This window comes from Nymphalis io, chromosome 13, assembly GCF_905147045.1.
Source record: "Nymphalis io chromosome 13, ilAglIoxx1.1, whole genome shotgun sequence".
NCBI lineage: Eukaryota > Metazoa > Arthropoda > Insecta > Lepidoptera > Nymphalidae > Nymphalis > Nymphalis io.
In genome coordinates, this window is record NC_065900.1 from 4910030 (window position 1) to 4926785 (window position 16756).

At 31.3% G+C, this 16756-nt stretch overlaps 3 protein-coding genes across 3 annotated transcripts in view; 1 reads left to right on the forward strand and 2 right to left on the reverse strand.

Moving 5' to 3' along the window:
* LOC126772779 (cadherin-99C) overlaps positions 1-3226 on the reverse strand; it is a 138659-nt gene extending 135433 nt beyond the window's left edge. Inside the window, exon 1 of the mRNA XM_050493352.1 lies at positions 2918-3226. The gene's annotated coding sequence lies outside the window, so the exon portion shown is untranslated. The remainder of the gene's footprint in view (positions 1-2917) is intronic.
* A 2654-nt stretch (positions 3227-5880) lies between these two features.
* LOC126772801 (suppressor of lurcher protein 1) overlaps positions 5881-16756 on the reverse strand; it is a 216313-nt gene continuing 205437 nt past the window's right edge. The window contains exons 10-14 of the mRNA XM_050493387.1: positions 9947-10133; positions 9338-9528; positions 7618-7825; positions 6567-6811; positions 5881-6175 (exon numbers count right to left, since the gene is read on the reverse strand). Coding sequence (XP_050349344.1) covers positions 6108-6175; positions 6567-6811; positions 7618-7825; positions 9338-9528; positions 9947-10133 — 899 coding nt within the window. The 3' untranslated portion in view covers positions 5881-6107. The remainder of the gene's footprint in view (positions 6176-6566; positions 6812-7617; positions 7826-9337; positions 9529-9946; positions 10134-16756) is intronic.
* On the forward strand, positions 10960-15414 carry LOC126772787 (DNA ligase 3). The gene is made up of 4 exons (XM_050493363.1): positions 10960-12696; positions 12954-13107; positions 13490-13753; positions 14182-15414. The coding sequence occupies exons 1-4, from the start codon at positions 11110-11112 to the stop codon at positions 14979-14981; spliced, it is 2805 nt and encodes a 934-aa protein (XP_050349320.1). The 5' UTR covers positions 10960-11109; the 3' UTR covers positions 14982-15414.

Here is a 16756-nt window from a genome sequence, read left to right on the forward strand (position 1 = left end):
TTTAAGCCTGTAAAAACTTCTAACTGCAATTGTTTGAAATGTGTATTATTTTTAAAAAGAATATTAAAATTGATTGAATTTAAATATAATGTTCATATGTTATTGCCTTAAAAATTTATTATTTTTCTTTAATATTTTTTAAGACGGTAATCGTTTTATTAAATTAGCTGAAGTTGTTGATAAAGTTTAATGACTTGCACAAAAAATGCAAACGCTCCTTTAGTGTTACAATGTCAAATCTATTAAAACTTCAACGTCCATAAACAATAGATTTTATGCATCAATGCTCTTCGTTTTTTTTTACTAACTTTGTAAATGATAATGTCAATGAACATTGTATCTTATTATATTCGTTTTTAATGTGAAAACACAAGCCATAAGTAAATGTTATTTTATTAATTAAATTCCTTTTTAGTAGAGAAGTATTCAAGCATAAACGAAATATTGAACTTAAGGCTTAATAAAAACGACGAAAAAGTGACACAGAGCCAATAAAAAAGAAAATGTCCATAATATTATTATTAACCGTTCTAGTTACAATCAAATGACAGGATGTCCTTTAAATAAAATTTACTGGTTTTAGTAAATAAAAAAATCTTAAATATCGTAGTATTAAGTACCAAAGTAAATGGTTATCATTAATTATTATTGACTAATAACAATCTACAGTTTTAATAAAATCATTAACATGAAATTAACACTTTATATCCGCTGATTTTGTATTTAATCGTCACTTGAGTATGTTTTTTAGTATCAATTCGATATCAAGTTGTTAAGATGTTTGTATGATTCGACCTAGTTTTCATTTTTTTTTTTGGAAAAACCTCCTTGGATTAATTGTTACTAAGCGTCAATAGAAATCATTTGTTTTAATCAAATCTAATTTAATTAATTATGACGAAGACGGATATAATTATTTAAACCAAGAACGATTGTCAGCCATGAGAAAAATCAGTAATACGATATTATTAATTATTCTTCTGATGTATGCTATGATGCTTCGAGTCCGGATTCTTACGTTATTTTTTTCTAATTGAGATCTAATACTATTTTACAGCTTTACGAGTCGTTTCCGTTTGAGAATCTGTCCTCTACCTACATAATGTAATAAGACTTAAGTCATTAAGGATTTAGTGTCGACTAAGCCGTTAAAATCGTGTGGTTTTTTTTTTGAATACATATTTGTTTGTGGCTGCGGTTGCAGTAATATTGTAAGAGGAATTATTGTAGTGACCTTTAAGAAGCTTGAACGACTAGTTTTAAGCTTTTTATCTTTTTATTAAAATAAAACATTTTTGTCATCCTATAGACCGTAAACTCAAACCAATATTCGTCATTCGTATATCGTGATTAAAAAGACAGTACCTATTTGCTTGATAAAATACCTAACTACTTATTTAATTTCCGATTCTTCAATTAACTTGTTTAATTACTTAGGAGCTCCTTAAAAAGCTTTCTTCATAAATCCTTCTGAGCTGTTCTAGTTGCATTTATCAGTCAGGAGTATTTTCCGTTAAATCCTATTCATCATATTAATTCAAACACTTGTTCCTGCAAATAAGCTAACAGTATTGACTATGATGGATTTATGAATAGCCAAGCTACTCAACTATCGTATTTGTTATGTTTATATTATATATATTTTATATATATATATATATATATATATATGTTTTATTTATTGTATATATATATATATATATATATATATATTACTGGTGGTAGAGCTTTGTGCAAGCTCGTCTGGGTAGGTACCACCCACTCATCAGATATTCTACCGCAAAACAGCAGTACTTGTTATTGTTGTGTTCCGGTTTGAAGGGTGAGTGAGACATTGTAATTACAGGCACAAGGGACATAAAATCTTAGTTCCCAAGGTTGGTGGCGCATTGGCTATATAAGCGATGGTTGACATTACTTACAATGCCAATGTCTAAGAGCGTTTGGTGACCACTTACCATCAGGTGGCCCATATGCTCGTCCGCCTTCCTATTCTATAAAAAAAAAATATATATATATATATATATGTGTGTGTTTTGTTTTGTAAAAACACAGAGGGAGACTTGGTTTAGTCTAGGGCCCTAGGCTAGATCGCACAGTTATAAATTCTCCTTTAAACTTCTGAAGTCTATATTTCTTGTCAATACTTACCCAAGAACAAAAACACTAGAAATGCACCGATACAAAAACCTTCAACCGCAGTGTGCCTTCGCAATTGTTGCCTGACATTTAAATATTGCATTTCATACAAGTATTGTGTCGATTTTAATGCAGAAAATAATTATGTTTTTCACATTAATTCACGTATTATAAATACCTAAGTGTCTTATTACGTATAGCTGTTGACTACCAGGTGTGCTAACAACTAGAGCAATTAAAGATAATGTAATGTAGCAATGAAGTTTTATCTTCATATTTCATTTATGCATCAAAATTAAATCTATATTTATTTAGTAGGTACCTATGTACCTACTTCATTTAAACTTCATAGGTTCCCGCGAGCTCTTTTAGAACATTGGTCATTTTATAAGTTTAAATTAAACTTAAAGTTACTACCGGTTCGGCATGTAGATTCAACCGAGAAGAACCGGCAAGAAACTTAGCAGTTACTCTTTCAAGTTACTTAGCTATTAAAATACAATTGAATTCTTTCTTATATTATATTGAACATCAACAAATACTAACTACACTCGTTTTTATGATCTATATATTTTTTTATCGAGTAATACGCCTTTTCAATCAAAGCTTTATTAACTCGTGTTTTAAAATATCAATGAACAAAATTAGTAATAAAAATATCAATAAAGTATTGAATGGTTTTGTCAATGGAAATACTATTAATTCATCAATTAACTTTGTGTTACAACGGATCTTTTTATTTACTAGTACGTAAGTATTTAATTTTAAATATACTTACGTTTTAAAAAAGGGGCTTATTTAGATATCCACCTGCCTAGTTCCAGTTGTAGGATACGGAGGCTGCGTCGGCGTCCACACTGGAATGCGACACCTGTGATCACAAAACACTGAGCCAACACAACTCACACTTGTTTTTTAAACAAGAAAACTGTTCTCACACACAAAACTTGAAGAAAATCCAGTATAATGTTTCTATATTAGACACGAGTTTGATCGGCAAAAGTTCGCGAGACAAGAGACGTAAGTTAAAAGCATAAATCCAGAAACCGGTAACGAAGAGAACGGCGACTGAACTCGGACTGACGTCACAAAAATACGCGTGTAGCTCAGAGTGGGAGAAAGGGTGCGAGCGAGATAGTATGATGCGATGACAGCGCCACTGCCGCCACACCTGTCGAGTGTCGACTGTGGAGTTGTGGACCGGCTTTGCAAAGTCGTAACTGCAGTTATTGAAGCGAGCAAGCAATATTCGTTTCTCAGATTACGTAACTTAAAATAAAGTTTAAACGGGCGAGTTCAAGCAGGAAGAAATGTCAGCCAGAAATTATGGACTAGAGTGCGACTAATTGAAATTCTTTATTGTGGCACGCCATTGCGTTGCAACTTCTGTGGCATTTTATGATTTCTATGTTAATTAAGTAAACTGTGTTAATTTTTAGTGTTAATTTATACAAATACTTAAGAAAAAATAAACGTTGTTTATTTGTCAAGCCAAACAATAAATACGTATATGTAATGCAGCTATATTCAACAAATTATTTAAATTAAATGTATTTTAAGTAAAACACGAATTGAAGAAATCCGTTAAGGTAATAATTGTGATGCTACTTTCGTTAAAACATGAACAAAAAAATTACTTTCGATATAAATCCACCAAAGTCAAGCAATGACATAAAATATATTAATGGGTATCGTGTGCACTTTAGAGGACTTAAATCATAGGAAGTTCTTGAAGATAAAAACTGCCTTCTTTTAACCATAATCTCTACGACGTTGAAGTAAACCTGTTAAGCTTTCTTACTCTTGGAATTTAATATTTTCAAACCTCATGCACATAGTATGACTTCCTGAATATTTTTGCTTTTGAATATTTTTAGTATACAATTTCATACCCTTAGAATTATTGTGTCATGATCTTAATATTCATTCAATAAAAGATGTACCTATAATGTATACTTACTATTCAGACAATAATTTATCAAATGGAAACGTAAAAATATAAATCCCAACACACAGCCATCTGATCCCAAACTAAGCAGATCTTGTACTATGGAAACCAGACATATGATATACTACATACACTACTTTTCTTTTGTAAATACATACTTATATAGATAATTACACCTAGACTCAGGACGAATAACCATGTTCATGCTCACAAATGTCTGTCCTGGGTGGGAATCGTACCCACAACCTTCGACGTGAAAGGCAAGTATCTACCAACCACGCCAACCGGGCCGTCAAATCGTCAATCTATAATTAGAATAATAAATAAAAGAATATCAAAGAATAAAGTGCATAAATTCTTGGAACAAGATTATAGGATGAGTTTTGTGCCGGAATAAAAGACTTACAAGGCTTAGAAAATTTAAGTATATTTATTACTAATTAATAGGAAACTAACGCGAAAGATCTCCTAATAATATTTCTTTTGCAAAATAATGAATGAATTTTCATGAATGTTTAGTCTATATTTCTAGTTCATATTTAAGTCAAATTAGCTGTGATATTGTTTTAAAGTGTATTAGGTTATTTTACTTAAATTTTGATTGAATTTTCTTAGTAATAACGTACTATCCGGGAGTATTGTGCATTTACCTTTTCTTTTTTTTTGTCAAGACCTTTTTATGTGTTTGTAGGTCTTCTTGTGATCCGCGCTCAATTCAAGTAAAACGTTCTTTTTTTTTCTTATTTTATTACGTAGGCAGACAGGCAAGTGGGCCACCTGATGGTAGTGGTCTCCACCGCCCATTGTCATTGGCATTCTTGATTCTATAAAATAATAACCATCCCTTAGATCGCCAAAGCACCACCAACCTTGGGAACGAAGATGTTAAATACCTTGTGCATGTAGTTATACTGGCTCATTCACCCTTGAAACCGGAACGAAACGTAGGCGGTAAAATATCTAAATAATCATGTAAATGCTATTAACATTAGACACGGTTGGGCATTACATCTTTTACGAACATACTAGAATAATAAATAAAATAAATCATTATAATCAAAGAATATACAGTAACAGCCTGTGACTGACCCACTACTGGGCTAAGGTCTCCTCTCCCTTTTAGAGGAGAAGATTTGGAGCTTATTCCACCACGCTGCTTCAATGCGGGTTGGTGGAATACACATGTAGAATTTCAATGAGATTCGACACATGCAGGTTGCCTCACGATGTTTTCCTTCACCGTCAAGCACGAGATGAATTATAATAACAAATTAAGCACATGAAAATTCAGTGATGCTTGCCCGGTTTTGAACTCACGATCATCGGTTAAGATTCACGCGTTCTCACCACTGGGCCATCTCGACTTCTTTTTTCTTAAGGGGTCCGTTTCTACACAGGACAGCAGGGGAGCTGCTCTATGCTCCGCACCCGTGTTTGCGCAGTTTATCGGGGGAACTGCTCTACGCAACATGCGCGAGGAGGAAAGGATTATTTATCCTAGAGTTCTCCCAATCAAAGAATATATATCTTTATAATTAAATAATTATAGATTGCAGTTCTGTAACTACACATGTGTATGTATTGCATAAAGAATAGATAAATTGTATGCAAATGAATACATAATATTAAAGTTTAATATGAGCCACTTTTTCATAATTTATACTTTATATATTTTCAAATAAACACACAAAATCACAAAAAATTATAGACAATGAAAAAAGGTTTTATGTTCTTAAATTAAAACTTTCATATATAAACCTGTTCTATTTTACGACTAACGAAATAAAACAACATGAGATTTAAATATTTTATTATAATAATTACGTGCCTGCGTGAATAAAACTTTATTGTGTTAGGTATATTGCTTTAGTTGGTAATAGTAGATGAAACTTAATAGATATTTTTTATAGAAAATATTGCATTCCTACATTTAAATTACAGTGTTTGGCGCAGACTATAGTACAAAATGTACAGGATTATTTAGACTAATAGTATTTATATTTATTCTAATATCACTTCATCAATGATATAGTCGGCGATGCCAATGCGTTGCGACGACAGACAATAAAACCAGCTCTGCGAACAAACCTTCAAACAGAAAAAAAATATTGATTATTATCACGTAATTATTACCAAGCCATAGATAGGGAAATATATCGATGTTTCCATTTTAATACGTAAATCGAAAACAATAAGAACTTCTTTAAATACAAACTAGGTGGTCACCTCACCTTACAATTAACGCCCAATAAAACACAGAGTAATATGTATAAAAAGTGTTAATACAGAGAAGTGGACGAAAGGGTTCTTTATTAAAAAAAATGACGTAAATTATATAATATATTGTGTTGGCCAGATGACGCCTTTTTTTAAATTTCAAATAGAGAATTAAAAATTGCATTGACGAATCCTTCTGGTCACTGTCAAATGACAAGATATTTAGTTAAAAGAGTGTTATACAAGAACTATCTAAACTTACGGAAAGATTTAGAAGCCTTATCAAAGATCGGAGCTTGATATTCATCTGTAGCCTCTAAAAATTGGAACATCGCTTTGAAGCCAGTCCCGTCTAATCGATCATTTGACCGAAATGTTACTTTGAAGAAGTTCCTCTCCGATTCCACGTGAAACTCCTTCATCTGCCCACAATATCTGCCGTACCTATTATCTTCAGTCATGTAGTTTGAAAATTCGACGTAATCGCTCGCGGATACCGCCTCACATCTGGAACAATCAAAGTGAAAACATTGAATACTAATAAATCATAATGTTGTTACAATATTCTATTTCTGAGAGGGCATTGTTCACATCATTATAAATTCGATTGTTTATTTTTATTTTGAAAATCAGTTTAATTGTCAGCAAATAATACAATTTTGCGTTCGCCACCCAAAAGATAATGCAGGTCAATTATATGAATGAGAAATTGAAATGGAGAAAGAATATGTTGTATTTTTTAATCTGACCAAATTTAAAGAAATACGAAGTTTAAGCTTTACATCCAATACCAGAACAGATCGAGCCAATAAAACGCCATCAGGGTTTTTTATCAATAAATATCACTGTAACATTTCCGGCGCAGTTAGTTAAGACTTGTTATTAGATTGGCCACCAAAACGGTTCAGAAGAACTTAATAAGCAGGAAACTCAGTGCACTTTTCTATCAATTTAATTACGTACATAATAAACTACATTACAGTATAACGTACATAATTAAATCAAGAAAATGTTGCAAGAATGTTAAATATAAATTACGTAAAAATCTATACAAAGTACAAATTTAGCTTATTGTGAAAATCAAATAATCAATATGCCAAATGAAGAAAAAAATCATTTTAAAGTAAATAGAATTCTATTAAATAGGATCTTACATTTTTTTATTGGTTTATATGGTAAATAATAGTAAATAATATATGACTTTACAAGAACAGACACTTCTTGATGATAGAACAAGTAAGTGAATATGACACAAATTATTGTTAACTATTATATTTGTTATTTTTAAAGTTCGATATTAAATGACCACTTACGGTAATACACCTTCCACGTCAAAGTGAGTAAAGTGTAAGTGAACCTTCTCTGTTTGTCCACCGTGGAAAAAGTAAGAGCACTCAGTGTCTCTTGGATACGGTCCAGGCGAGTTTGGCGACGCGAATGTTCCATTGTGCGCTTCGCTACTATTATATACAAATGCGCAAGGAAATTCTTTCAGCTGTCGTCCTGTTGCTATTCCAAAATCTACAATAATTCAAATATACGATACAATTAGGTTTTCATTTTTCAATAAATACGAGCATACGGTCAATGAAATGGTGGAAAAATGTTTATATAATGTTCTTTTTTTATTTCACTAGTGGTAGCGCTTTGTGCAAGCTCGTCTGGGTAGGTACCACCCACTCATCAGATATTCTACCGCAACACAGCAATATTTGGTATTGTTGTGTTTCGGTTTGAAGGGTTAGTGAGCCAGTGTAGTTACAGGCACAAGGGATATAACATCTTAGTTCCCAAGGTTGGTGGCGCATTGGCGATGTAAGTGATAGTTAACATTTTTTACAATGCCTATGGTCTATGGGCGTTGGTGAGCACTTACCATCAGAAGGCCTATATGCTCGTCCGCCTACTTACTATAAAATAGAAAACGATTCCCCAATATTAAATTCGTAGAGCTAAATTTGGCCTTTAATTTTGAAGAATTTTAGATTGATCTTTGAGGCCTTTGCTGAAAATTAATGTTAAGAACACCATTAATTCCTTCTTTTTAATAAATATTGCTCAACTAATTTATCTTTTGACTAATATTCCTGCATCCTGACTACTCTTTCCTTTTTGTATGGTGGTATTAGCGTAAATAAACTTTCACGTATTCCAGGCTTTTTCGATCTTGTCCATAGCATTATTTATGCATTTGATTACAGATTTTAAAAGTATTAGTCACAAGATACGCAGGTATTATAAAACTGAAAGGTTAATGTGACCGAATGATAATATACGTTAAGAACCAAACCAAATCTTTGAAATGTATAATTAGTTGATATTTAGGTATATAGAATATATAACATATTATGTGTCAAAAACTAAATTTATGAAGTTAATGCCGTGTCATAAGATTTTCGCATAATGTTTTCGGTTTTGCGAACAGAGAATCAATCAATCAAATCAATGCTTTGATGCCCGTGTAGAAAAGAGGTGTACTCTTTTAGCTTACACTGATTTCGTCCAAGTTGTAGGTATAGGTAGTATTTTTCGTTACTGTTCTCCTAAAGATATAATAATAATAGATCATCTAAGTCCATTAAAATTGTCAACAATACACAATTTCTATCTATTAATTATAGAATATTCTGTTAATTTCAAGTTTATTAGCGATATAACTATTTACATATTCAACACTTGCTATGTATGTATGATGTATCTTTAATATTTACAGCTAATCTAGGATTAATTAGACCAACTTTGGTATAAGCATAGGTATGTAAACAACAAATCCTGTACAATATTATTAAAATAATTATTGTATGGATATTTTCGATGTTAATCTTAAGAATTTAAATTTTATCTTGCCTATTACTAACAAGTATCTATATTTTGTCCTATAACTGTTGGTACTGTTGTAATACTGACACTATTTAAAAAATAAAACAATACCGTACCAAATCGAGATGGGGAGTTGGTAAATAAATTTTATTAAAACGACATAACTTTATAATTTCATACGATAAAGGCAAAATCATGCAAACTTGTACATACTTTCTACGAATGCATAAGATATTTTGAATCCTCTTGAATGCCTCGACGAGTGAGTTCCTCGGAATTCGAGCATTAACTTTGGACCATTCGACATAATTGGCTTAGGAATGTCTACTCCACAAAACGTAGCGACGTTTTCTAGCCGCCCGTCTACGTTAACGAAGGCTTGAAGCGAATCCACATTTGTACAGCTGGAAAAATAAAAATGGAAATTAGAAAATATCCAAAATACTTGATGAGTATAATAGCCGAGTTATAGTAAAAGCTCATCTAGGTGGGTACCACCCACTTTTTAATCATTCTACTAACTAGTAACACTTTAGTATCCTAGTAATTTTAACGGTCAGTGCCAATGTAATGTAAGATTTTAAATTGAATGCGTTGTGTTTTATACTTCTTGTAATTATTATCATTGTCTACGAACAAAGGTGACCTCTTACTAGGTGATCAATTCGCTTGACTGACTGCTTAAAATTCTTTATTTACTGAAATAAACAAAATCGCTAACTATAAATAAGAGTTCAATGACTGAAAAACGGTCATCCCCATAAGTATTTTTTATTAACCTATAATTAAAAATCCCTTTTTAGAAAATTAAAAAGAATTTACCTTAAAGATCCATCTGAAGATTTATACAAAAAGAAATCTTGAAATATTAATCGTATTCTCTCTTTTCCTCTCCCGAAAAATTCGTAGTGACAGTGCGTGTTTGGTGGGTAGGCAAGAGGATAATGAGGTGAAGTCAGGGTACCGTGTTTCGTGCCATCACTATTGAACTCCTGGTGACAAGATGAAGCTGAAATAAGAGAAAAGTTTTTTTATTTTAAATATTTAAATGACAATAAAATATCACTATTGCTGTGTTTATCAATTCAGCAATCATTACAGACATCCCGACCTGAGATTCGATCCTGGAACCAATTACTGATCTTACAAGGCAGCACTCTTAAATTTATTAGATCACATATTTTATTATTAAGCAATATTAACCATTTTTACGTTCAAAATAATCGGTAATTACTATAACTGTTACAATTATATTATAATACCATGAATAAAACTTAGTTTCATCTTTACGAAGTTTGGACGGTAGCTAGATCTTAATAAATATGTAATCGAGCTATGTATGTAAACTGATCCACCAGATGGAAATCTTACCAAATATACCAAAAAATTAGGACCTAAAAGTTTGACAAGATATTCCTATTATGTTATCATTAATATTAAAATGTTTCATGTCTAACGTTCTGTTTTTAATAAAAAACAAGCTAATAACGATGGTTTTATTAATGCCTCTTATTTTATTTGAACAGTTTCAACAGCTTAGAGTTTTAACAGCAGTGGTTATATGGTTATATTGCAGAGTTAGAATCAATTAGGTTCATACAAGAGCGCATGCGTTAATAAAAGTCAATACTCTATTACGTTTTCAGTCACATTTCATAAGCGCTGTATTTTGCAGTCGTGCTTTATAAGATTAAACTTCTCTTACTTTATTCCACTTAGTACTCGTAGTAGAAATAATAAGTCTTTCTTAAAGTTACGGTGGGTACATCACTAATATTCAATGCTCATACTCAAATGACATTGACAGATTTGACGGTTCTAATGTCAATAAAATGTGAATTCTAACGTCGAGGTACAATTTTTGTTTATTTGTTTATGTTCAATTTATATAAATTATTTTTACAAGTGTTTTGAATTACTATGCTTTAGAAGGGTTAGATATTATATAATATATAACATAATATGGAAGCATAAACGATTCCACGATGTCAGATACAACCCCTTTTTATGTTGATCGAGCCAAAGCTGGTCGGGCTTCATGTAAGGGCTGTAAAGGCAACTGTCCCAGTGGAGAATTACGCTTGGCAAAATTAGTTTTTAGCCCATATGGAGAAAATCAACAAATGAAATCATGGCACCATATAGATTGCTTAATGAATGTTCTGTTAAAACAACGTCCGACAACAAAACGTATAGATTCAATAGATGACATAGGAAACTGGGAAAACATAACTAAAGAAGACCAAGAATTTTTATTGAAAAAAATTAATGAAATGGAAAAAATTTATGCTGACAAAAATAGCGGTAAATATACAGCAAAAGTGTTAAAAAATGAAAGATTGCAAAAAGCTCCCAGTTCTAGTACTAGTGATTTTAATACAGATGAGAAAGTCGATATTGATATAGAAGACAATAAATTCTCCACCTTCTTTTCATTGTGCCAAAAAATATCTAAAGTTGATGCATATACGGATAAAACTGCAGCAGTAAATTATTTTTTCACCAAAGGATGTGATGGACAAAAGTTTAAAGGAGATGTTATTCTGTGGTGTAAGCTGCTTTTGCCTCAAGTTTCTAAACGTGTTTATAATTTAAAAAGTAAGCAATTAATTAAACTATTCTCTAGAATTTTTCATACAGATCATGATGACATGTTGACGCATTTAGAGCAAGGAGATGTTGCAGACACTATTCAACAATTCTTTACAAAGTCTAATACTTTGAAACCTGCTTCAGAAAGTTTGTTAACAGTGCACAACATTGAAGATTTTCTTGAAGAACTTTCAAAATTTACAAAAGAAGAGGAACAAATATATCACTTTAAGAAAATTGTAAAAAGGTGCACAATAAATGATCTAAAAATGCTAATAAGATTAATTAAAGGAGATTTGAGAATTAATGCCGGACCAAAGCACATTCTAGAAGGTGTACATCCTGATGCTTATAATGTTTTTCAAACATCTCGTGATTTGGACATGGTATTAAATAGAGTATTACAGAGTAATGATGTAAAACATAAGGATGCAATTCAGAAAAATGTCCAAGCCAAATTGAGTCTTATGACTCCAGTCTTACCGATGTTAGCTGAAGCTTGCAAGTCCGTTGAAATGGCTATGAAGAAATGTCCTAATGGTATGTTTTCTGAGATAAAATATGATGGTGAACGAGTCCAAGTGCACAAAAAGGGAAAAGAGTTTAAGTATTTCTCTCGTGCTCTAAAACCAGTTATGGCTCACAAAGTCAGCCATTTTAAGGACTACCTGCCACAAGCATTCCCTAAAGGTGATGATTTGATATTAGATGCGGAAGTATTAATGGTGGATGTCAATACAGGAAAGCCATTACCGTTTGGTACATTGGGCGTACATAAACAATCTGAGTTTAAAGATGCTCAAGTTTGTTTGTATGTTTTTGATTGCTTATATTACAATGGGGAAATTTTAATCGATAGGCCAATTAGAAAGAGACGTCAAATATTGCATGAGATTATGGTTGAAGTTAGGAATCATGTTATGTTTTCTGAGCAGCAGCTTATAAACAAACCGTCTGATTTAGCTAATATGATTGCAAAGGTACATTTTATTTAGATTTATTTTATGAAAATTTTCATAACATTTTTTTTTATTCATATGGATATTTATTTATATTATTATTGAACAATAGAATTACTTTCTAAAATCAGTAGCTACTTAGTGTAATGTTTTAGTAGTGTAGTGTTTTTCTTTTAGCAACAACACTATTTATTTCATTAAAATTCTTCTAAAACATTTTTTAAATTGTATGCAAAATAGTTGTTTTTTTTTTATTATATAAAACATTGTTATTATAGGTTTTACAGTTAGGTCTTGAAGGGCTTGTATTAAAGGATCTGGAATCAACATATGAACCAGGCAAGAGACATTGGTTGAAAGTTAAGAAAGATTACTTGTTCGATGGTGCAATGGCAGACACTGCAGATCTTGTGGTTCTTGGAGCTTGGTTTGGTATGTATTTAAAAATCGAATGTATATTGCCATATTGAAATTAATAACATAATCTTTATATAAACTTGTTCAATTATTGGACAGCTGCTGCAAAAACAATTACTTAAATTAGACTTGTAGTTCCTAAAATTAGCAGTTTAAACCCATACAACCTCTAATTATTCAATAGAAATATAGATCATTTCTGAAATTCAGTATAAAAAATTAAATATACACAAAAGCTCTTAAACTTATTGCTATCTTGTCTTCATATTTGTATTATAGGAATAAATAAAAAATAGATATAAAATACTGTGAAGTTAGTTTAACTTAAAGAATTGGATTTTATTGTATAAATTTTATTATAATAAAATAATTAACATTTTTTTTATTTCATTTCCAGGCACCGGTAAGAAAGGAGGTATGATGTCTGTTTTCTTAATGGGTTGTTTAGACACACGTCGAAATCGCTGGGTCACAGTGACAAAGGTTCATACGGGACATGATGACAGTACTTTGGAAAGATTGCAGAAAGAACTAAGTCCGCTAATGGTAAAGATATCTCAAGAATATACAAAGGTGCCATCCTGGCTTGACTGTAACAAAGGCATGGTACCGGATTTTGTGGCAATGGATCCTAAAAAACAACCTGTTTGGGAAATTACTGGTTAGTTGGTGTTTGTTGATATTTTCTAAGATTTATATAAATTTTAGCTTCAATTTTATGCTATCATATCTATACCTATAATAAATAAGTAATATATTTAATTCAAATAACAAATAATAACAAAATAGAATGATTAGTTCTCAAGATCTTCGAAGTAGATAAAGATGTAAAACGTATCACATACAGTTACATCTATTCGTGTGTACTCGCTACTTTGTGCAACTGATAATAAATGAAAGTTCTGTATCACTCCGCACGATTTTTTAAAAACATAATATTTTCATGTTGAATCACAAGTGTGGGGATACCTAAGCTTTTCGATGCTATATTGCTCATAGATTTGTATATGCTGATAGATTTATCAGTCTATGCTGTTACTAATTCATAAATAAATTCAAAATTAAAATAAACTCTTTAAAATATTTCAGGTACTGAGTTAACGAAAGCTAATTTACACACAGCAGACGGTATATCAGTACGATTTCCTAGAGTGACGCGAATTCGTGATGACAAAAATTGGGAATCCGCAACTAATTTAGATGAATTAAAACATTTGTATAAAACGTCCAAAGAAAAAACTGACGTTTCACTCTTGAACAAATTAGCAGCAACTGCAGGTGATAGCTATGAACCACCGACAAAGAAAATCAAGCAAAGTCCAATTAAACAAGAGATTAAAACAAAAAAAGTTAAACAAAGTCCTATTAAAAATACAAAAATGGATAAATTTATCGTTAAAGATTCCAAAGAGTCTAAAGATAAAGTCATAAAAGAGGAGCCAAAATCAGAAGAAAAGAAAAGAAAGAAACCAAAAGATGCAAACACCTCGTCTGAACATGTAAATACAACTAACGAAAGTTTCGATGAAGTTGAAGAAAAGAAGTTTAAGAAACAACTTTTACCTGAAGATCCTTTACCAGATGCTTTTAAAAATAAAAAACTAGGATTTTATCCGGATTTTATAAGCATACCAGAAAAAGAAAGGACTTACTTTGAACGTCATTGGATAGCGTATGGAGGGACTGTGGTAAAAGCAATCAAAGCTATGGACGTGGATTTTATCGTTCACAATGAGGATACGATAAGTTTTAAGAAAATGAAGAAACTACAAAAGAATATAGCCAACAATGTTAGACATGTCACTAAGAATTGGTTAATAAAATGTATTAATAGTGTAAAGCTTTGTGACACAGTACATTATGCTGTTTACGTAGAACCTTCAAATTAAATATGCCGTTATCATCGCTTGTGAAATTAAGACGATACAAGTGTCATTTTTTTTCGCTTTCCTAAGGCAGACTAATAATGGACCACCAGATGAAAAGTGGTCAAAACCGCTCATGCCATATTACTTTTAATGCACCGTCATTCACTACTACAAACCGAAACAGAGCAATAAAAAGTAGCAATACTTTGTATTGCAGTAGAATAACATACAAATGGAAGAAACCTACCCAGACGTGCTTTTATTTGTACCAGATTGATATTTGGAGGTTATTACATATATCATGTATACTTTAATACAGTAATTGATATTATTGTCATTAAATTTGTTGAAATTTTACTTGTTTTTACTTCATATGATATGATGGAACTGTGATTTTTTTACCTACAGACCTCGAATATTAAATTATTTAATTTGGTAGTTGTAACACTGATTAGTTTGTAATGTATTATTTGCATAATAAATTTAAAAAATATGTATTATCTGTCATGAATCTTTTTTAATGTAGCCATATAAAAAAATAAGTTTTTTAAATAGTTGATTTAAATAATTAATTTCAAATATCGCAATGACGTGAAAAAAAATTCGAATATCTGATAAATATAATTATAAAGCAATGTGATAAACAACTTGATTTTTACCAAAATGTCTCATCATTATGTTTTTTACATATATACATGTTAAATTGTTATTAAAATTTTATTTTTCTGCATTTTTCTTAGTCTTGACCTGTCCATTAATTTCTTCACCACCAACCTTAGAAAGTAAGATTATATGTCCCTTGTGCCTGTAGTTGTAGACTCAATTACCCTTCAAACCGCAAAACAACATTACTAAGTATTACCGATTGGCGGTAGATATAATGAAACTAATGAAATGGTAAAAATCGACTTGAAGTGATAGTACATGTAAACGAACGTTTCTTATAGTGCGTTCCGAGTTTATTCACTCTGCGTTGTTAAACGTTATGAAATTTTTTAAACCTGTTATTTCGTGCCTATTTGTTTTATTTTAGTCATATACATATAGCAAAAAACAGTTATGCCATTGCTTTAATTAAAATTTAATCGAATTTACGTTCGCGCATATTTGAGAAAGCTTAAAAATTTAAAAAGCACACGCCAGTAGTTTTAAATATAAATACAGCGTGTTTGCTTACATATTTACAAACCAAAACCCAAGAAAGTTTTCTTAAAATGAAACATTTTGTCGTCGAGGGAGAAATAAACAGTGCAAATACAGTATGACCACTGGAAACACCTTTAGGCTGTATCGTGTTTGCCGTTTTAAATTTTCAACGACTTTCAAACTCTGCAAGGCTATCACGTTTGTGTGTGTAAAACAAATTAATTATTCACACAGGCGTATAGAACATACGTAGAATATGAAGTTACAAACAACACGGTTTGATGTTAGCAACTTTGTGTAATTTGTAAATGGATATGAGCTCATAAATAAACAGTTTTTTCACGACTTCACCTGTGTGGAATTAAATAAAGAAATCATTGTATTTAGAATTCATTAATTATGTACATACATTTTTTTAATCAGTGGTTTGTAAAATCAGGATAAGTTTTATTATATCTTCCGAGCCGAACGGCGATGTTGACCAATTTCAAAGGAGATGTGTAACCGCTAATGCATGAGCATTTTTTTTCATAATTTCAGCATCTGATGGGATAGCCATCAGACACGACCGACGAGAAACCACATGCATACGTATTTTCCAATGCACTGTGACATTGCCAACTTCGCCAACTAAAAACGACGACGAGCTA